This window comes from Podarcis muralis, chromosome 5 (assembly GCF_964188315.1).
Source record: "Podarcis muralis chromosome 5, rPodMur119.hap1.1, whole genome shotgun sequence".
Lineage (NCBI taxonomy): Eukaryota > Metazoa > Chordata > Lepidosauria > Squamata > Lacertidae > Podarcis > Podarcis muralis.
Window position 1 is genome coordinate 98556329 of NC_135659.1, and position 22294 is coordinate 98578622.

Below are 22294 nucleotides of genomic sequence, written 5' to 3' on the forward strand. Positions count from 1 at the left end.
AAAAGCAGAAATAGACTGACCATAGCTTTGAGAGGCTGAAAAAGATATCATTTGTAAGTTACTCGCCATGCTAATAGCGCTGTATATTTCTTGATTCTCAGGGGTTTGCTCCAAGATTGCTGGAAAAAGGCTTTGCTCCAGCAAAATGTCTGAGGAACGGTATTCCTTTGATGTCCCCAATGAATACATTGACTTTAAGAACATTAAAGATGGTGAAACAACTGGCATTGATGCCTGGTTTGGTGAGTATCTGCATATTCTGCCAAGTTGGGATGAAAAACTGGTCCTGGTGAGCAGGGGCTTGTCACTTTTTTGGCTAGGGGATTTCACAGGCTTGAGGAGGTGTTTGTTAGCATAAACTGTGGTGTACAGCCAGTATAGGATGCTGTAAGACTCCAACCCCCATAATCCACAGACTGCATGGCCCAGAGGTCAAGGATGGCGGGAGCTGTAGTCCAACAACATCTGGAGGGCTGCAGACATCTTATGCTCATTGTACAGGAAGTGATGAAACAGCACTAGAAAACCAACCCTCTACTCTCTCTGCCACCGTTGTATCAAAAGGAGCATGGAAGAGGGCTGCCTATATTGTCAACAACTTTCTTCCACGTGCAGGTGTTGGGCAAAGCAACCCACAACTGCTGAGGAGACCCTTGTTGGACTTGGCAATGGTTAAAGATGCATAGGGTTGTCTGAAAGAGAAGAGGGGCCAGCTAGGGGCTATATGAGCTGAGAGAAGCAACGTAAGAGAGAGGAGAGGCCAACGCAGAATATGCTGTAGGCTACCCCAAGTTGGGATGGCTTAATATTCCAAGAGCCCTTAAATACACCACACTTGTCCTTCTGCTTGGTTGGAAGCAGATTAGAATAAAAAGAATTGCCTGGCCTTCCTGAATTATTTTAAGGTGGTGAAATACAAGCTTTGGAGAACAGAGATTATTGCCAGTGCTGTCAGCCAAATAGGGTTACCAGTATTGGCACACTGATTTCTGGACAGATACAGACATAATCAGGGAGTTGCTTGAGTTCATCTTGGAAACTTTTCCACACTGTCATGTTTTTGATGGAAGTGCTAGGATGCAGACCAGTGTTAAGGATGATGGAGTTTTCATGTGAATAAAGAGAAGACTAGAAATGTGGCTCTAAGAGATTCTCAGGACCGCATGTGATCTGGCAGATCATCATCTGATCTTTATTAATCTGTATGAGAGCAAGAGCCTTTTCCAAACAAACAGGAACCTACAAATGTTTTCAGAGTGGTGCCAAGGTGGGTGGGTGTTTAACTGTTTCCCCCCCAGCCTAAGTTTGTCCTGCCTCAGAAGCTATAATTAGCCTTGCAGGGACCCTTTGGAGAGTAAATGAGTTCTCTTCGCTTGTTTTATGTTTACAAAAACATGTAGAGAGATCCAGTTGTGATCTTCTGCCTCGAATGTGGCTTTTGTGATTCCACACATCTTCCTCTCTGTAGTGGAAGGATATGACGAACCAAAAACCTCTTGAGAGATCTGCAGTTGCTTCCTTGAACATTCACTTCCCAAATGCTGTGAACCTGCAGTATGTTCTAACAATGTACACGGGATCTGCAGGGTCCAAGTTTTTTGTTGTGCTGCGATATGTTTTCAGCCAACTTTAGGAAAGTGGGCAGGGGGCGGGAAACAGTAGCCTCAAGTTTCTACCACACTACATCGGGTAATTTTGAGCTTTGAGAATTTTGAGTCAAGGTGATAGAAGATTAATCTATCCTCTTGTCAAAAGCTGGACTAGCAAACGCGACTGCTCTTGAGTCTAGCTGGCACTTTTTTTCTCTTCTCTAAGCTGTGTTTTGCTCCATTTCCCCCAAATGTGGGAAAGGAACGGGGCACCTGAGGTCTTCTCTGTGTTTGCCTGGCCCTTGGACTGGGAGAGGAAGGGCCATAACGGCCACAGCTGGCAGTGGAGATGGCAATTAGCCTGCCAAGCAGCATTGGGAGGTACATTGAATTTAACCAGGTGGTTGTTGGTTCTTCCAGATCTCAGAGCTGGTCTTCTGAGCACTCCAAGTTCAGATATGCCAGCCAGTCATCTGAGAACTCCAAGTTCAGACATGCCAGCCGGCATCCTGCAGAAATCCTCAGCATCAAGGGCTAACATTCCACGTGCCATTGTCTCTCCAATGGTGAAATCCAGTAAGTTGTTCAGCTCAGGACAGCAAGTTCTTGTAAACTTACAATGGTAATAGAAGGGTATATGGACCTAGTCCATTGATGGCCTGTGAACTTGCTCATGTGAGGCTTGGCTTTCTCTGGCAGTGTCAAGACCTGAATGCCTGACACACAAATGTGCATCTGATTATTCCCGCCTAAGGGTTGAACCTTACACTTGTCCCTATTGAAATTCCTTTTGTTGGTTTTGGCCCTGTTCTCCAATCTGTTAGGGCTGCCTTGAATCTTGACTCAATTTTCTGCGGCATTAGCTACCCTTCCAAGTTTGGTGTCATCTGCAGATTTGATGAGCGTCCCCTCAATTCCTCCATCCAAGTCCTTTATAAAGATGTTGAACAATGCCAGGCTCAGGACAGAATCCTGTGAGTGCAGTACCCAACGTGTCACTTTTTCCCAGGATGTTGAGGAACCATTAGTGAGCACTCTTTGGGTTCTGTCAGTCAACCAGCAGAATTCATTGCAGTCCACTCGGCTTTTCACCATTCCGAATAATTTGATACTAGCTACAAACAAGGCTACCGCCTTAACTTGCCACTGACTCGGGATAACTTCTAAGTAAATTAAAAAGCACAAGTCCTAATTCAGGTCTCAGTGGGGCTAAGCTAAGGTTTACGTATCCCTCTGAGGGTGCTTTATTGGCCATGCTGGATGCATCAAGCTATGGAGCTGTGGAAGGATAACGCAGGGTCCCAAATATAGAGTGGAAAGATGAACTACAACCTCAAATACACAGGCAAGCTGTTTACTGCTGAAGCTAGCAAAAGATCTATTTCCTGCTCATTTGTTTTTCTTCTGTGCTGATAGTTCAAAGCTGTGAAGTTTTTAAAGCTCCTTCCCTCACAACCTCACTTGCCGATGACAGACTCAAGCCTCTGTGCATCTGGTGGTAGTATCCTATCCTGTAGCAGGCTTTTCCTGGGGAGTGTCGGAAGGGGGCACTGTAAGGGTTTTTATGGATAGCTATTGGGGTCTTTTTGTGAATGTTGTATAAGCTATTAGCTGGCTTTGAGCCCTTGGAGAGGAAGAAGGGGCATATAAATTTTGAGGAATATATTTATAGCTCGTGTTTCTTATTTGCCTTAGCTGAGAATCACAATGAAAATGAGATGGGACTGGCTAACAGGGTGCCACCAAATGTGGTTGGATCCATGGCACAGTGGCGCAGTGCATCAAATGAGGCAGTAGCTGCCCCTGCAAGGGCCCCAGGAAGGTAAGCATTCTAATCTCCAAGTGGGTCAACTTTCCCCTGGGACTTGGTGTTGACACAGCTTGTAAGACCATGGTTACCTAACATCTTGATCCTCCCACAAGTGCTTCTCTCTATTTTCTCAAGAAATGGCCTGCTGAGCTTTTCCAGCTGGCCTAGGACTCTCCTTCTCCTTTCGTTGCTCTTAAGCTAACTTCCGGGTCTGCAGTTATGGGAAGCTGCAAAGTGATCTGAATGTGGGATTAAAGCTGATGCACAACCCTTCCTGCCACAGTGCCCCTTCAGTGGGCTTCTTCTCAGAGAGGCCAGTATAATGAATTCATAAAATAATAAGTTTCTAGTCCTCATGGCTGCCAAGAATCTCCAACATGGCTATTACCGCATTTTTCGATCTATAAGGCGCACCAGACCATAAGACGCACCTAGTTTTTGGAAGAGGAAAACAAGGAGAGAAAAAATCTGAATCCCATAAGCCAGGACAGCAAGTGGGATTGCAGGGCAGCCCTTCTCCCTCCTCGGGAAAAGCCCCCAAGAGCTGCACGCACGCTCCACGCGGCTCTTTAAAGGGAGCGCTGAGCAGAGCCTCCCGCCTGCATTCACTCCATAAGATGCGCACACATTTCCCCTTACTATTTAGGAGGGGGAAAGTGCGTCTTATAGAGCGAAAAATATGGTATATTGTGATCTAATTCTGAAATCAGGTTGTCCTTGAGAACATGACAAACGGCCTCAACATAAACGAGCAAGTGTGTTTTGTGGGCTTGCATCTTTCCAGGATCTAGTACTAAAAGCTTGAGGAGGGACGCCAGCCAGATTTCCTCCCAATAACTGTCAAAAGTCATCATGGGAGGGAGGATCTGGATCAGTGGTTGAGGAGGGAAGGCAGATTAGATGCCTTCTTGTGAAAAGATGCTTCAATTTCTCAGCAGATGCTCTACATAAATGAGTCTGTTATCAGCATGACCATGTTCGAAATGCTGCATAAAACAATACTTAGAATCATAGAGTTGGAAGAGACCACAAGGGCCATTGAGTCCAACCCCCTGCCAAGCAGGAAACACCATCAGAGCACTCCTGACATATGGTTGTCAAGCCTCTGCTTAAAGACCTCCAAAGAAGGAGACTCCACCACACTCCTTGGCAGCAAATTCCACTGTCGAACAGCTCTTACTGTCAGGAAGTTCTTCCTAATGTTTAGGTGGAATCTTCTTTCTTGTAGTTTGGATCCATTGCTCCGTGTCCGCTTCTCTGGAGCAGCAGAAAACAACCTTTCTCCCTCCTCTATATGACATCCTTTTATATATTTGAACATGGCTATCATAAGGGGTGCCTTAATCTCCTCTTCTCCAGGCTAAACATGCCCAGCTCCCTTAGCCGTTCCTCATAAGGCATCATTTCCAGGCCTTTGACCATTTTGGTTGCCCTCCTCTGGACACGTTCCAGTTTGTCAGTGTCCTTCTTGAACTGTGGTGCCCAGAACTGGACACAGTACTCCAGGTGAGGTCTGACCAGAGCAGAATACAGTGGCACTATTACTTCCCTTGATCTAGATGCTATACTCCTATTGATGCAGCCCAGAACTGCATTGGCTTTTTTAGCTGCCGCGTCACACTGTTGGCTCATGTCAAGTTTGTGGTCAACCAAGACTCCTAGATCCTTTTCACATGTACTGCTCTCAAGCCAGGTGTCACCCATCTTGTATTTGTGCCTTGTCCAAAGCCAAATGGATAAAATATCGCATGTTGCAAACATTGGGAAATGGGGGGACCTTGAGCTATTTCCTGGATAACCGCTTCTGGTGCCTCCAACTGCAGCCTCCGTACCCCAAGCAGACTATGTGCTAGGTGCAAGAGCACATGATGCTCATCCCATGTAAAATATGCAAGAGTCCTAATTTGAATTAATCCCCTCTTTTTTCCTCTTGTTTTGGAATGGCTCCATATTATAGCAGTAGCTGAAACTTGTAAGCTTTGAGGCTGTGTCTCTTCATCTCATTCCACCCCGTTCCTTTACAGTCATCTGGCTTTTCCCTTTTCCTCCCCTGTAGGGTGTCAAAGCAGCTCTTGGAACGGCAGAAGAGCGCTCAGCGCAAGTGCGCTGCCAAAATGCATGCCAAGAGATGTGCCGCCTTGGCCACCAATGAACAGCTGCCGCCACCTGTAAAGAAACAGTAAGTGTAGGCCTGGTGGGTTGAGCAAGGGGAGGCACAAAGGAGTGGCTTGCTATGGTGTTTGAATTGGCTGGTGGACGCTGTGCCATCTTATTTCAAGCCCTCTTCAAGTGCCAAGAAAGTTTTATCCAACAAAGTTGTCCGCAATAATTTCCTCCAGTACAATGGGACAGCCTCTCCCTGTGCCCCCCCCATCTGTTCCATGGGTTCACCCAACTTTCTGGAACAGATTTGGCAGGCACAAGGAGAGGAAGTCCTGTTGCACAGGTGGAAACTGGTGTAGTAACCAGATGACTTCATTGGATACAACCCCAAACTTGGGGTGTTTAAGAGACGTCTGAACTGAGCCCAAATCCACCAGAAACATGCCCTGCACAGGCCTCATTGATGCAAGGAAAGCTGTACAAAAATGTTGGCTTCATGTTTGGACTTTTATTTTTTATTAAATGTGTATACCATCCTTCATCTATAGATATCTGGGTGGTTCACAACATAAAAATACAATATAAAAATACGAAATACAGACAAAAACAAAAAAAATTGCACAAACCAATAATCTTCCCTCCCACAAACACATCTAAAAGGTATAAGATGTTAATCAGCTCAAAGTCTGGTTGAAGGGGAACATTATTTTTGCCTGGCATCTAAAGGTGTATTATGAAGGTGCCAGTCGAAGCTCCCTTGGGATAGCATTCCACAGTGCTCTGATCTGTGTTGTGATTTTGCCCAAGCATTGGGTGTTGTGATGGGCACAGAATGTGATTCCCTTGGAATCTTGCCTCTTCCTGTTATTTTAAAAGCCAGTGTGGGGAGATCGGTGGCCCTCCAGGTGTTGCTGGGCTATGGCTCCCTTCTCTCCTGACCATCGGCCAGACTACCTGCAGCTGATGGGAATTGGAATCCCAACAACCTCTGGAGGGTCACAGGTTCCCCACCTCTGATTTAAAGGAACTTTCTAAGCTGTGCAGGGGTCAGAAGTAGTAGGCCTGAGGCTGAGGACCTTCAGGCAGCTGCAGCCTTGTGCACTGCTCCCTTTTCTGAAAGGCATCTGTGTCTTTATTTTCCAGGAAACGGATTTCATCCAAGGGCAAGTCCACTGAGGACCTGGAGGTAGAGAAAATGCAGCAGCTGCAGCAAGAGGTGGCTGAGCTGCGCAGGAAAAACGAGGACTCCCTCAAAGTGGCCATTGCCGGACCGGGTAAGCTTGAAAGTAACTTACAAAGATTCCTCCCCTCCCACCCCAGCCAACCTATTGCACTAATAAAGTGGGTGCTTTTCTTTAGTGTTTGGATTTGGATTGCAGCTCACCAAAGAATTATTTTAAAATTAATGATTTACAGTGACTTACCTCCAGCCTTTTCCTTCAATGTATGTATTCTCAGGACAGCTTACCAATAAGTGGTACAGTCATACAGCAAACGTGATCTGTGCGGGAGACATGTTTGCAACCCGCAGCGCTGCGTCTGTGCATGTGCGTGACTTGCTTTTGCGCATGCACGTGATGTCATTTTGTGCGAGCACCAAAACCCAGAAGTAACCCGTTCCAGTACTTCCGGGTTCAGCGCGGTCCGCAACCCGAAAACGCACAGCCCGCAGCGTTCGTAACCCGAGGTATGACTATCTCGGTTTATGAACTTAGCCATTCCTGAAGTCCGTTCTTAAACCAAATCCGTTCTTAAACTGAGGCGTGCTTTCCCTAATGAGGCCTCCCGCCGCCAGTGCCCTTCCACCGTTCGGCTTCCATTCGTAGACCGAGGCAAAGTTCACAGTTTTGTGGAGTTCATAAACCAAATAGTTCGTAAACAGGGCTGTTCGTAAATCGAGGTACCACTATAATATAAAATAAAATCTGGAACCAGCAGCACTGGGTATAGGGGGTGGAGGGCGTTTCAGCTTCACCAATATTTTTTGGCACAGACACCGGGCAGTATCACGTGAAGTGTCACAAGACAGCAGCCCCCTCAATGTGGGGGGCAAGTCGGCGCCCCTGTCTGGAACTGTTATACTGGGTAAAATAGGACGTTTCCAGCAGCGTAAAAACACTAGAGGAGTTAAAGTTAAAAACAGCACAACATCATAGCCTTAGGAGATAGAAAGGCTGTTGGTGTCATAAAAAGGGGGTGGCAAACCTCAGGCCAGGGGCTGAAGGTGGTCCTTAGAATTGCCAGATCCCTCACTGGTCCCATTTCACACCCAGGGTTATGTTTTGTTTTTTGCCTGGCTGGAATGTGTCCTTTAACTCTGCTCATGACTCCTGTTTGTGTGAATGGAGGATACAAAGAGTGTGTTGTAGAAACTAGCTGCCTGTGAAATTTACGTTTGTTGCTGTGCCCACTTGTCCTTGTACTGTGGTCTCTGAAAGGGTATTTGGCCCTTAGTGTGAAAAGGGTGTCCCTCACCTGCCACAGAAGGCTTTCCCCTGGGGAAAGGACCCCACAACTGGGATGCCAGAACTGAGGTCATCTCCAGTTTCACCCATTTCATCTCAGATGGCAGTCAGGAAGGAAGGTTTCTAAAAAGTATTTTCCTGGTGTACAAGCAGGCTGGCATGGGGCTTGCTCTTTCCCCCCTCCCCACTGGACCCTTCTGCTGGCACATTGGCCTTGGGCAAAACAACCTTGTGTGTGGCTATCCTTAACGTGATTGTGCCACATGATTGTAGTTTGTCTGCAGCTGAATGTTCTGAAATACATTAGGAAGAACTTCCTGACAGTAAGAGCTGTTCGACAGTGGAATTTGCTGCCAAGGAGTGTGGTGGAGTCTCCTACTTTGGAGGTCTTTAAGCAGAGGCTTGACAACCATATGTCAGGAGTGCTCTGATGGTGTTTCCTGCTTGGCAGGGGGTTGGACTCGATGGCTCTTGTGGTCTATTCCAACTCTATGGTTCTATTCTATTATTCCTAAGAGCTTTCTCATGACTATAGTCATGCACTTCCTAATGCAGGTGTTAGTCCCAGCCTTGAAAGGCCTTGCTGGGCACAGGTAATCTCTGTCTGCCAGGCAGGTATCTGGCACCGTGGGCCACTGGCAGCACTTCTTAAGCTGTAACTTGGAGGGGCTACCAAAAGTTGTGTATTGAGTGCTTCTTTGTCATCTGTCCTGAACCTGCTTCCAACTGGATTCATCGGACACTTCCAAATTCTAGTGTTATGGGAAACCTCTCTGCGAACTGAGTGAAAAGGGAGTCGCTTTACAGGCCTCTCAAGTTGCTCTACTCCCCCCCACCCTTGGGTGGCTTTTCTCGTCGTCGTCATGCCTTATTTATAGATGCACCTAAGCCATGCTAGCCACCGTAAATGCATAAAATGCATGGTCCGCTCCTGCCTTTCAGTCTAACAATCTAGATATAAACACAAAGCAAAAAGGGAATTAATTCTCAAAAGTCCCAATATTTCTTGGGACTAGCCACCTTGGAAGGACTATCTTCTACCTCCACTGTCAGAGGCAGCATCCCTCTGAATACCAGTTGCTTGGAATTGCAAGTGAGAAGACTTGTTTCACTCAGGGCCTGCTTTTGAGCTTCCCGTTGGAGCACCTGGCTATACTCACTTTGAGAGCAGGAAGCTGGGCTAGGTGGACCTGTGCTCTGATCCAACAGGGCTCTTCTTATGGAATGTGATTAAGAGCTCGCACTGCATTGTGATGGCCATTGGCTATAAACAATGAAACCCACTGACTGATTAAGCTTCTTAATCACTTTAGTTAGCCTTTGTGCCATAAAGTCTGCAGAGGTCTTGGCGACTCCCTAAGTGAAAACGGTGTAGACACACTGCTTGGCTGTGACTCTCTACAAGCTGGGCTTTCACAAATTCTTTCCATGTCCCACTGAGTTCTCACTGGTTCATGTGAATCTGCATGGGTGGTACCTAGAGCAGATTATTTGTATGTGACTGTGGCAATTTATCTTGATGTGGATGGAAAATGAATGCGCCAACTTAACTGGCATAGTCCTGCCTAGTGGAGCAAGTGGGAGGCACAACCCATCTGAGGATTCCCTCCATCCCCTGCAGAAAATGAACCTTCATAGTATGCCCAATATTTCATTTATCTTGATTGGGTGGAATGTGAATACATCATATTGAGTTGTCCAAGCTGCCATGTCCTTGACATTGGAATGCTTCTTATTAAATCTCACCCCCCACTTTCTCCCCACCAGGGCAAACTGTCAAGAAGATGGTGACCCATGTCACCAAGCCAGTAGATTTCCACTTCCGCACAGATGAAAGGATTAAACAGCATGGTGAAAACCAGCCCGCCACAGAGTATAAGGAGGTGGATTTCAAAGCTGCTCTGAGGAGGCACCCACCATCTCCGGTGAGAGCAACGAGAATCAAGAAACGAGACTTCTGGCTAGAGAGCCCTCAACTGCCTGTTGTTGCATCTCTTGGGGTGTAAAGATTTGCAGATGAAAAGATTTGCAAGAAATAAATTCTATATAGGGCAAGAAGAAGTAGGTGCCAATTAAAAAAGAATAGAGGCAGATTATTTTGGAGTCTTTTGCTGGGGCCTCGTGTTACCTTGACACAGGCTGCTCATCGTCATCATCATTATCATAAATTTATTATTTATACCCCACCCATCTGGTTGAGTTTCCCCAACCACTCTGGGCGGCTCCCAATCGAGTGTTAAAAACAATACAGCATACAACATTTTCTCATGTATGTAGCCTACTTTGTGGGGTTAATCTCTGCTTAGATGAGACCCTCTCTAACCATTCTATAGTGTCCTTTCCTTATGGTATGTTAAAGAGGCTTCAACTTTAGCCTCTTTCAGAACAATACACCTGTAAACTTGTACTTCAGCATTGCTTCTTTTAAAAAGGAATGGGCCTTCAAAATGTATATATGCAGATTTCATCCACTGCTGAAATGAATAATTATTTATTCAGTTCACAGGTAAACTCCCAAATGTTCGTTTGAGGAGGTGTGGAGACCATGCACTGCACTAAGAGCTTTAGAATGAGATAGACTTGCAGGCCAAGTAAATTTTGTCAGCAGCTGGTGGGCTAATCATCCTGCCTTGAGAACATTCTGCTAACAAACCAGCCCTGTCTCCTTACAGATCCAAGCGTCTAAGGGTATGACAGTCCCAAAACCCTTCAACCTGTCCCAAAGCAACAAAAGGAAGTTTGATGAAGTTTCCACAGAATTTGTATCAATGGCCCAGCAGGTTAGAAACTTCCAGCAACGCACCCCACCACGTTACCACCTGAGGAGCAGGAAGACCGAGGAAGGTAAGGCTGCAAGTGGCTTGGCCAGGTACCCCTTTGTGACAGTGGGAAGACCACTGTGAGCACAGTCCCCCTGAACTTGGTGACATTAATCAGGTGCAATTATTTATGTCTTGGAGACTGCTAAACAGCGGTGCCTCTTCTTTCCTGCTAAGAGGAGTAAAGACAGGTTGGCTATTTTTCAAGTGTGCAGTTCTAGGGGGACTAGACAGTCAGAGATAGGAGGTTGAAGTTGGAATTGAGACTTTTGCTTAATTTTCCTAAGAAAATTCAGTTACTTCCACTAGAGTGCATTCTGTTAAGATCAGAATTTAGGTTTGTGTCGTTGTCTTCCCCTCTCTCTTTTTATTTGAAGCGTTTGGGCAAGGACACAAGGCTTAAACTTGGAAAAATGTAAAATGGGAACTGGATGGCACAAGCAAGCGTTGAATATATCAGGACTAACATCAGCCTCACTTTCCATACTTTCCTGTTTTTTTCTAAGGCAATAAGACTTCATATTTGCAATTATGAGAGTTGGCTAAATGCACCTCTTTTTTTAAAGATAACTTGGTAAGCTGTGCTTTTGTTTATGGTCATTTCCCCCCGTTCTTGCAGGCATAAGCCAAACAAAGCCACTTAAGGCCAAGGTAACCAACCCCAAAACTCCCCGCCTTGAAACCAAGACCCGCCAGAGACCTGTCAAATGCAAGAGCACTGCTGAGTTAGAGGCTGAGGAGATTGAGAAGCTTCAACAGTAAGTGCAACTTTTTGCCCACATGACGCCTCTCTGAACTGAATATAGTTCTGGACTCCTGGTGGTGTCCTTGGTGTAGAATCCAGCCAGTGAGCCAGAATTGTGTGAGTGCTTCTCTCTGCATGGATTTCATGTTCATGTTGGTATCTGAATAAGCGTGCATGCACACAAAAGCTTATACCAAGAACAAACTTAGTTGGTCTCTAAGGTGCTTACTGGCCATTTTTTATATATATGTGTTCAGGCTTGTATGTCCTGCAGTCCAGTGGGGGTAAGGGAAAGTAGTCAGAGCCCCTTGAGGGTATGAATATACTTGGGGAGACACATTGGGTGAGACTGCAGCAAGACCACCCCCCCCCCCCAAGGGCTTCCTTGATTAGAGGCTGGTTTGTGCATTTGCCTGTATCTGTTCCATGGCAGATCTTCCAACTGAGATTGTGTCATCTACAAACTGGGAAGGACTGCCTCTGGAAGAAGGCCCATACCTTAGTGCTTGAGAACAGGTTTGGCCTGTAGGTGCCAGGTTTAATTTATAGCCTCTCCAGCTAAGTATGTCCAGTAGTAGAGCTTTGATAGACTCTGGAGAGCTGCTTCAAGTAAGCATTGCCCATGAATCATAGAATTGTGGAGTTGTAGGGACCCCAAGGGTCATCTAGTCAAACCCTCTGCAATGCAGGAATCTCAACTAAAGCATCCCTGACAGATGGCCATCCAACTTTAAAATCTCCAACCAAGGAGAGCTCACCACCTCCTGAGGGAGACCGTTGCACTGTTGAACAGCTTTACTGTGAGACAGTTCTTGTGATGTTTAGTTGGAATCTCCTTTCTTTTAATTGGAATCCATTGGTACAAGTCCTACCCTCCAGAGTAGAAGAAAACAAGCTTGCTCCATCTCCCATGTGATAGCTGTTTAGATATTTGAAGGTGGCTTATCTTATCTCCTCTCAATCTCCTCTTTCCCAGGCTAAACATACCCAGCACCCTTGATAATCTTGGTCATTGTCCTGTACACCCATTACAACTTATCAATATTTTAAATTCTGGTGCCCAGAACTGGACATAGTATTCCAGGTGTGTCTGACCAAGACTGAATAGAGCAGTACTATTACTTCCCTTGACCTGGACTCTTTACTTCTGCTGATGCAGCCTAGAATAGCATTAGGTTTTTTGTTTTTTCTGCTGCATCACACTGTTGGCTCTTGTTAAGCTTGTGGTCTGCTAAGACCCTTGTTAAGCTTGTGGTCTGCTAAGACCCCTCAATCATTCTCATATGTACTACTGACAAGCCAGGTGTTCCCCATCTTATATTGGACTCAATGGGGCTGTGGTTTGACTTAGGATAGAGCAGCTTTGTACACTCACATGAATGGGTATGTTAAAGCTACCCATTCGCACTACCCTGTCTGCTCAGCAGACAGGAGGAGCCTTGTGGGTTAGTTCAAAACTTCTGCAGTCAGAAATGTCAAATTGCAGGCACTACCCTGTCTGCTCAGCAGACAGGAGGAGCCTTGTGGGTTAGTTCAAAACTTCTGCAGTCAGAAATGTCAAATTGCAGGCACACGGCCATGGCTTTGAAGTGTCACAGTAATGGGCTAACTTCAGGCAACTTCAGTTGTCTCTACTCAGCCCATGGCATGGAGTAATTTCGACTCCACATTGGAGTCTCACCGTTTGCTTCATCGTCTGGCAGGTACAGGTTCAAAGCTCAAGAGCTCAACCCCCGGATCCTGGAGGGAACACCAGTCTTGCCCAAGAAGCCTCCAGTGAAGGAGCCCACCAAGCCAGTTGGCTTTGATTTGGAAATAGAGAAGCGCATTCAAGAACGGGAGAGCAAGAAGAAGCACCAGGAGGAGGAACACTTCCAGTTCCATTCGAGGCCATGTCCGACTAAAATCCTGGAGGATGTGGTGGTAATCTTTGCAGCTTGTGTTTTTCAACCTCAAAGGAAAATGGGCTGAAGTTGGTACTAAGATGGTCTGAATCTATGATTGATTATCTGCATTCCACCAGGCCCTCCATTTTGCCTTTTGGATGCCAAGAGCTTCAATCCTTTGTCTGGCTTCAGAGTCATCTTGCTCTAGTCTACTGCTTGCTGCTCATACATTTTCACATATGGACCTTTGGGCTCTTTGCTTGGCTGCTGTGCTCACAGCCTACTTTTACCCCACGTCCATCAGAAACACTCTCACCTTCATCCCTAACCAGATGCTTACCAGCTCCTGTCATAGAGGGGATGCACCTTTTGGGACTCGGTGGCTGCATCCACAGTTGGCTCCCCAACTTAGGGTTGCCTGCCAGTGGGGGCGGGGGGCAAAGTTGGTGCACAAATGGACGCACACAATCAGGAGCAGGCAGATATCTAGTCTCCCCGATCCATGCAGCGTGGAGGGTATGTGTGAAGGTTTATTGCCTCTTGCTGGAAGCTGTCCATCCAGCACTGCAATGGAAAGGAAAGTACTTTTGCTCACCTCTTGGAAAGGTTGAGCAGCTCTGAGCACTCTGGATGCAGGAAGGAGCACTCCTTGTTTCCCTAGCGCTCTGACCTGCTAGCTGTGGCAGCATGCAAGAGGGGGAAGAGGTGTCTTTCCAAGGCGAGCAGAATAAAACTAGTCCAGGGGACAGGGAGGCCACTGAAAATGATTCTAACATTAACAGAACTCTCTCCTGGTTAAGACTTGAGTGAGCAAAGATGAGGGTTTTGTGCAGGGCACACAGAGCCCTATGTAGGGCAGAACTGATCGTCAGATGGCACTGCTGTGTTTCCACCAGGTTGATTTGTCCCAATGCAAAATGTAGAAGGGAAATTTGTTTTAACACTACTCCGTGTTTCCTGACTCACCGGTAGTACAACTTGCTGTTTTGTTCCTGCAGGGTGTTCCTGAGAAAAAACTGCTCCCTCCCACAGTTCCACAGTCCCCAGCATTTGCTCTGAAGAACAGAGTTGGCATCCTGGCTAAAGAGGAGAAAGTGAAGGTGATTCTTTTTCTGTAGTGCATGGCAGTTGGGGACCCTTGTGTTGCTTCACTGCTGTAGCCACTGCTGACATGGGGGCTAGGATTCAAATGAACCGCTCAGCCCTTCTCAGTGAGTGTTTTGCCTGCAACCAGGCAGTTCTGGGCCATCAGCTGACACAGCTGGATGGTAAATATCCTAGTGGCTGGGTGATTTTTTAAGAGTCCCTTTTTGAACTGGTTCCTGGATTTGCCACGGCGAGCCTTCCCCAAAGGATAGCCGTTCTGCCCTCTCCAAGTCTCCTTAAGATGCAACTCTTCACACAAGGTCAGGTGGGGGAGTGGAGGCTGCCTTTGTTCCCTTCCCTACTCCATTTCCCGTGCTGTTTTTCTCTACAGGAAGAGGAGGTTGTGCCTGTGATCAAAGCCAAGCCAGTGCCGTACTTTGGGGTGCCCTTTAAGCCAAAAGCTGCAGAACCTAGGCAGGTGGAGATGTGCCCTTTCTCCTTTGACTCTCGGGACAAAGAGAGGCTTCTTCAGAAAGAGAAGAAAATTGAAGAATTGCAAAAAGAAGAGGTGGGTGCTTTTCATTTAGGGACACCCTTTTCCTGTTGGGGCAGAGGCCATCCTCCTCCTGACACTACTGTCCAAAAGCAAAAGTGGATCTTTGCACAATTCTCAGTGTAAATAGGCCACAAAAGACGGAAGCAGATGTTGGCCATTCCCTGGGCTATGTAGGAATCTGCTGGTTATATCTCTAACTCACGGGTGGGCAACCTGGGGTCCTCCAGATGTTGTTGGGCTCTCACTCCCATATTTTAATGTTTTAACAGAATTGTTTTATTGTGTAACTGGTTTTATATTTGTAAACTGCTTAGAGGCCACTTTGGCAATTAAGTGTTATATACAATAATAAGAAACAGTTCCCGCCAGCCCCTGCCAGCATGGCCAGTGCTCAAGGAGCTGTAGTCCATCAACATCTGCAGAGCCATAGGTTCCTCACCCTTGCTATAATTGATCACATTTAAGACCAAGCTTCTAAAAGTGTCTTTGGCAGAGAAGGGAAGGCCAGAGGTTCACATCAGTTGTCCAGGCTTCATTGTGGAGGCTCACTTGCCTAAAATAGCTGTAGGGAAGTAGATGGCTGTTGGAGAAAAGTGAATGCCAATCTGTATTATTATTATTATTATTATTTCTATTTCTAGACCGCTTTACATTTTTACCCCCCAAAAATCTCAAAGCTGATTACAGCCTACATTAAAACATGAAATAAAGCAATCCAAAATAAAACACTACAGAAGGAAGTAAAAAAAGAAACTCTACAGTCAAAGCAACCTAATTAACAGGAAACTAAAATATTATCTTAAAATCTTTCAAAACATTACAAATGTAAGCTTCTATTTACACCATTACATTGTACAAAGAATCTCAGTCCTTATTTGCTGCTATTCCACAAGGATTCCCTTGTGGGATCTAAGGTCCATGTGAGCATATAATGTACTGACAAAGTATAGGAAGCTCCCTCATATGGAGTCAGATGGCTGGGTCATCTATCTCAGTATTGTCTGTGCTGACCAGCAGCAGCTACCCAGGATTTCAGGCAGAGGATCATAGAATCATAGAGTTGGAAGGGACCCAACCCCCTGAGTGACAGATGGTCTTCCAACCTCTGCTTAAAAATCTCCAAGGAAGGAGATTCCACAACCTCCCGAGGGAGACCCTTCCACTGTTGAACACCTCTTACGGTCAGAAAGTTCTTCCTGATGTTTAGTCACAGCCCTGGCACAGCGACTTAAAAGGGCCTCTCCCCAGTCACCATCTGCCTCACTTCAGATGTCAGGTGGGAACCAGAGGAGAAGGAGGGCATATTGATCTCTAAATAGCCTCCCCCAATTTGGTGCCCTCCAGCTGTTTTGGACTGCAATTCTTGTCACTCCTAGCCACCATGGGCACGCTGGCTGGGGCAGATGGGAATTGTAGTCTAAAGCAGCTGGAAGGGCCTCCGTCTAAAAGGAGAAAGAAGATGCACCTGAAAGATTAGGTGAGGGAAGGTGGCCTCCAAGACTTCTCCTAGCTTTCCACAAGAGCTTTTCACTTGATGTGTTTACTATGTTCCAAGTCTTCATCTCACCAGCAATGCTGAGCCTTGTTCTGTGTTTCGTTGGCAGGTGCCAAAGTTCAAAGCACTCCCCCTGCCCCACTTTGACCACATCAGCCTTCCGGAAAAGAAGACTAAGAGCCCCACCAAGCTGGAGCCCTTCCAACTGGCTGTTGATATGAGGGGAGCTGTGAAGCAAGAGCAGTGGGAGCAGCAGGTGAGGGGGCTGAGCAGCTGACTGAGCCGAGGGCCCTTCCTGGCCATCTTTACCATTTCCCTTCCATCGTTTGAAGAGGAGAGAGTCTGAGGCTGCCATCGGAAGCAGCATCCAACACAACCCTGCACTTGTGGGGGCTGATTCCGGTGTTTGGACTGGGAGCAGCCTAGTGGCCTCTTCCTGCAGTGTTTTGTCTGGCCAAAGTGGCCTTGTGTGGATAAAGTCATGAGAAACAGATGGGGGAAGCATCCTACTGGGGTGGTTTTCCTGTTATGCATCAAAATTGCTCACCCACACAGGGAAGAATGTAAGATCTGTATCTCTACTCTCCACCCTGCTTTCTCCTACAACAGGGATAGTTAACCTGGAGCCCTCCATATGTTACTGAGCCTCAACTCCCACAAACTCTAGCCCGCTTGGCCACTGGTCAGGGCTAATAAAGGTAGTTGTGGTCCAACAACATCTGAAAGGCTCAAATTAGCCACATCTGGCCTAGAGAGAGAGATGTAGCTATATGGAATAAGCCCTCCTTGTTGAATGAATGCTTTTCAGCCCTGGAACTTGCTGCTTAAAGTACATTGTTTTAAAGAATACTTTGGTGTATAGAGTCTGGTCCCTTCTCATCATTGCTGCTTTTAGTGATTTTCAAGCTGTGTGTTGTCGCATGGCTCAAGGACCACGTGTGTATGACAAGGAGTGTGTATTTGTACTTGTGTGCAAGTGCATAGTGTCTGTAAACATGATAATGTGTGGTAGAAAAGGAGAAACTGAATCAAATTCTTAAAATCCTAGCCAACCCAGGCGTTATTAGACCGCAGTACCTTATTTTTGCTGACTTGTCAGTCTTCCTTGTGGACTTTGTTTGCCTTGGTGAGGAGTGTCTGGGGTTCTCTTAAATCTCTTCCCCCCCCCCAACTTCCCTCCCTTCCTGAACAGCTCAAGGAAGAGATGAAACAACAGAGGGAAGCTGCCTCTTTCAAGGCTCATCCAAGCACCGTGTTGCACCAGGAACCTTTTGTGCCCAAGAGGGAGAGCAAAGTCCTTTCAGGTGAGGCTCCCTTGGGCAGCCTTCAGGGCCCAGCCACTTAACCCCAAAGTGGTGCCTTGCGTGATGTTAGCTTGCATCTGTGCCTGGGGGGCAGGGAGAAGTCCCATCTCAGTTGCCACAAGAACAGGTGAGGGCAGCAACTTTTGACAGCTGTGTGGAGACATGGCTGTTGATTGAGTGCTAAGTTAGATCAGGCGTAAGCAGAAGGCATGGAGTCATAATCCTGGCAACCGCTTCCAGCCTTCTCTACATTCCTCAATTCCTTGAGGACAAAGGGCTCGGCATATGGCTACTCCAAGGAAGAGGCAAGCTTGCTCTTGGGTGACAGAATATTGTCAGTGCCCTTTGTGGGAATGTTGTAGATACTAGGAGAGGATATATTGATTTAATAGTATCCTTTGTAACTTACGCTTGTGAGTTGGCAGCAGAGTGACATTCCCCAGTATACAGCAGGAAGCTAGTTGGTAGATTCGTTTGAATCTCTTTACTTAAGCAATCCAATCTGGCTTTGTTCAGATTGGGGCATATTCCTGGTAGGACCCCTTTTATCCCTCCTAAAAAGAATAAAGACACAAGAAGCTTCTTTTAAAAGTAATGAGAAGTTTACTCACATTCAGTTCACGGTTGGATCCCTGAAGGCAGACTTTAGCTTGTACTGTAGTTACAGATACAGTGTGGCTTACATCCTTATAAGGATGCGCTCATGTGATGCTGGCAGAGAGCCAGTCCAAGAGAAGAAAAGGCATCAAAAGAGGAAGGTGATTACATGACTGGACCTATTGTGGGGTCTGCAAGGGTCACGCCCACCTACCTGGTCACAGCAGGCGGAGGTTGCTCCAGACCAAGTGTAACAGGAAGTTCAACTGGCTGGATCAACATCCCCCTGTCTGTGTCCACTCTAGGCAAACAGGAAGTGTTGTACTTGACTGCTTATGTTACATCCCACACCCTGAAGCCTTGGTTGCAATACTTGTGAATTGCTGGAGAGGAGAGGCTCTTGTGCTTGAATCCTCCATGTGGGCTTTCCACGGGCCTCTGATTGGCCCCTGTGGGAACAGGATGCTGGGCTGGATGGCCCACGGCCTGTCTGAGCAGGGAGCCAGGTGTCTACATAAAGCCTTGTACCTTTAATCCTAGCAAATGAAGCTTCAAGAGAAAGCATCCAACCAGTTCTGCAAAGCTCAGTTTTGCAGCTGAAATTCTAGTTGGATCCTGTAGGATGAAGGACTAGCACTAGATGGACCTTTGGTCTGCTCCGGCAGGGCTGCTCTTCCATTTTGAAAAACAAACATGCAATTGGGGTGCTTTGCGTGACAGGCACCACCTTCCCGCATAAAGAGTTGTTCCCCCTTCTATTCCGAAACTCAGATGTCCTTTCTGGTTCCGTAGCTCCAAAAAGCTTTGAGCTGGCCACAGAGCGGCGCGCCCGAGAGCGGCAGGAATTCGAGAGGCGGATGGCGGAACTTGAAGCTGAGAAAGCGCGGCTGCAGGAGACGGCGAGACGTCATGAGGAAGAGCAGAGGAAAGCCGAGTTGGCTGAGCTGAGAGAAGAGCTGGTAAATGAGCCTGGGGCTTGAGGGCATGGATCATAGACGCCTAAGCGTCTGGGTCAGGAATGGATCCCATCTTTTCTTAGCAGTGCAGGCAGCTCATTAAATAAAATAACATAACATATATAATATTTTTACTGGCAGGAGGTCTTACAACTAACCAAGCCGGCTCTGTAGCTCAGTGGTAGATCTCTTACCTTGTGTGGGGGATTTTCTGGGAAAACAGGCCCAGCCAGATGTCTACTACACTTTGCAGCAGTTAATTCTGAGCTGGAAAGATGTTGGAGAGCTGCCTTGGTATAAAGTGGCTTCATCTGTTCCTTTGACTTTTAAGGTACCTGCAACCGTTCCTGCGTCTCGGCGGGTCAAGATGTCTTGACTCTTGCTTCTACACATACTGGGAGGTGGGAAGGTGCAATCGAAGGCACACTGTAATTGGCTTAACTTGAACTTACAGCTCAATGTTCTCTTGTATGCCTCCAGCGCTGTCCGCAGTCTCTCAGTGGTTGGCCCTCCTTGGGGGGGGGGGGTGAGCAAGGCTGTTCCCTGACAACAGCACTTTCTCCTTTGATGACGGTGCTTAGAACCTCCTCCTTCTTTTCCTTCCCAGGTACACAAAGCCAACCCCATCCACAGGTACCAGCCAGTGGAGATCAAGGCCAGCGACCAACCCCTGACCGTGCCTCACTCTCCAAACTTTTCCAAAAGGTTTCAACGCTAATGCATAACCAAGAAAGAAAAGACAAGGGGTGCTTTCCCCCCCCCTTCTTAGTATAGTGTTTTTTCCCCTTTTGTATTTTATTGACTTGTTTATCAATAAACTATTATACGTAAGCAATATAAAACGTTACTACTGGGAGTGCTTTTCCCTCTAAGCCTAGGGGGAAAAAGTGTCATTTTTCAATTTCTCTCCGTAACTGAAACCCAGCCCTCAAAACATTTTGCACATACCCTCTAGGACTTGAGTTGCTGTGCAGAACTTCCTTGTTCTTGTGTGGCCTTGTTTCCTGGACTGGACCCTCCTACCTTAATCGCTGGCTCTGGTTGGGAACCGTGCTTTCAATATACCTGTACCACAGCATGCAGAACTGAGTACAGTCAAGGGGAGGGGGGCAGGCTTTCTTTTTCTCTGAGCTGAGGTGGAGATGGCTGCATGCTCTTTCTCCTCCCCATCCCCATTTTGTGCTATTATTTTCACATCCCTATACAGGAAGCAACAATCGGCATTCAGCCAGAAGCACCACATTTCTCTTTTAATTACATTTAACTTTCCAGTGATTTTAGCTTTTAAACAAAGGTTGACATGTGTACCATGACCATAGAACAATGTTGCTTTGATGTTGTATATGTAATAAATGTAAAAAAAAAAAACCTTGCCAGGTTGTTTGAAAATGGGTGGTTTTCTTGTCATTTGGCTCCTTTGCACAGGGGTTGTTAGTTTGTCCATTAATTTTAATTCCCAGAGTTCTGCGATCCAGATCTCAAGCAGGTCTGTGCTGAGAGACTTCCAATGCATTGCAATGGTAAGCCGTGCCGCAGCCATCAGGTGAGTAACGAGATCCTTGTAGGAAAGCTGTTGAGCGGCTTCTGAGCTGTATGATAGAAGTGCTATTTTAGGATCCAAATTGGATGCACGCTGTTGACCACCTTCCCAGACGTTGGGCTTGCAGCCTCCTTGCAGCTGCCGACAAGGCTGGTTAATGTTGCCTCTGCTCTTTGTCTACTCGGCCAGAGCTCAGGTTTGGATCACTTGAGTTGGGTCGTGGGGATGCCCCCACATGAGGTTCTGTCAGGGCAGCCCCAGCCTGTCCCTACTTGCCTCCTTTGGGATAATGGTGTAACAAGAATCAGTGCTATCCCTCCCTGCTTTCACCTATACAGTGGTACCTCAGGTTAAGTACTTAATTTGTTCCGGAGGTCCATTCTTAACCTGAAGCACCACTTTAGCTAATGGGGCCTCCCGCTGCCACCACGCCGCCGGAGCACGATTTCTGTTCTTATCCTGAAGCAAAGTTCTTAACCCAAAGTACTATTTCTGGGTTAGCGGAGACTGTAACCTGAAGCATATGTAACCCAAGGTACCACTGTAGTTTCATGGATAAATTCCAACAACTTGGTTTCAGTCGTGAAGAATTGCAACTTTACATTCAGAAGGTCCCAAGTTCAATGTCCAGCAGTGCCAGGTAAGGCTGGGGAAATCTTCCTGAAAACCTGGAGATCTGCTGCCAGTGCGTGCCAGGAACAATGGGCTAGGTGGGCCCAATTGGTCTGGCTTTGCAACACCCATGAGGATCCCAGGACTGGGCTAGTAGTGAAAAGTAGCCTTTTGCTTCTGGTTTGTTGCAGTTGGGAGTAACACTCTGAACTTTAGTTTCTTAATAATAATAATAATATTTATACCCCGCCCATCTGGCTGGGTTTCCCCAGCCACTCTGGGCGGCTTCCAACAAAACACTAAAATACAATAGTCTGTTAAACATTAAAAGCTTCCCTAAACAGGGCTGCCTTCAGATGTCTTCTAAAAGTCTGGTAGTTGTTTTTCTCTTTGACATCTGGTGGGAGGGTGCCACCACCGAGAAGGCCCTCTGCCTGGTTCCCTGTAACTTGGCTTCTTGCAGGGAGGGAACCGCCAGAAGGCCTTTGGCACTGGACCTCAAATTTAAAGCTAGATTTGTGTTGTCACTTAAGAATGCTTCTGGCACTGCTCACTTGCCTAGCAGAAGCCCCCATGTTCTGCATACCAGCTGACTTTCAGTAAAGACCATCATGCACAGTAAGAGACTACAGGCAGATTCAGGGCAAATAGCTGCCAGGGTGTGGTAGACATCTAGCATCTTTTTCCGAGAGCTGGAATGCGCAAACATATGAAGCTAAGTTAGCCCTTGT

At 46.8% G+C, this 22294-nt stretch overlaps 1 protein-coding gene across 3 annotated transcripts in view; it reads left to right on the forward strand.

Annotated features, from left to right (window-relative positions):
- The window catches only part of TPX2 (TPX2 microtubule nucleation factor), a 29813-nt gene extending 9013 nt beyond the window's left edge, over positions 1-20800 (forward strand). For 2 of the 3 annotated variants that reach the window (XM_077929456.1, XM_077929455.1), the window contains exons 2-16: positions 102-242; positions 2010-2165; positions 3285-3411; positions 5456-5578; positions 6646-6776; positions 9735-9892; positions 10640-10811; positions 11406-11544; positions 13235-13454; positions 14416-14517; positions 14895-15071; positions 16664-16810; positions 17747-17858; positions 19227-19414; positions 20019-20800. In XM_077929456.1, the coding sequence (XP_077785582.1) occupies positions 146-242; positions 2010-2165; positions 3285-3411; positions 5456-5578; positions 6646-6776; positions 9735-9892; positions 10640-10811; positions 11406-11544; positions 13235-13454; positions 14416-14517; positions 14895-15071; positions 16664-16810; positions 17747-17858; positions 19227-19414; positions 20019-20129 (2160 nt within the window). In that variant the 5' untranslated portion in view covers positions 102-145 and the 3' untranslated portion in view covers positions 20130-20800. The remainder of the gene's footprint in view (positions 1-101; positions 243-2009; positions 2166-3284; positions 3412-5455; positions 5579-6645; positions 6777-9734; positions 9893-10639; positions 10812-11405; positions 11545-13234; positions 13455-14415; positions 14518-14894; positions 15072-16663; positions 16811-17746; positions 17859-19226; positions 19415-20018) is intronic. The other variant, XM_077929457.1, reaches the window with a different exon arrangement.
- The last annotated feature ends 1494 nt before the right edge of the window (positions 20801-22294 follow it).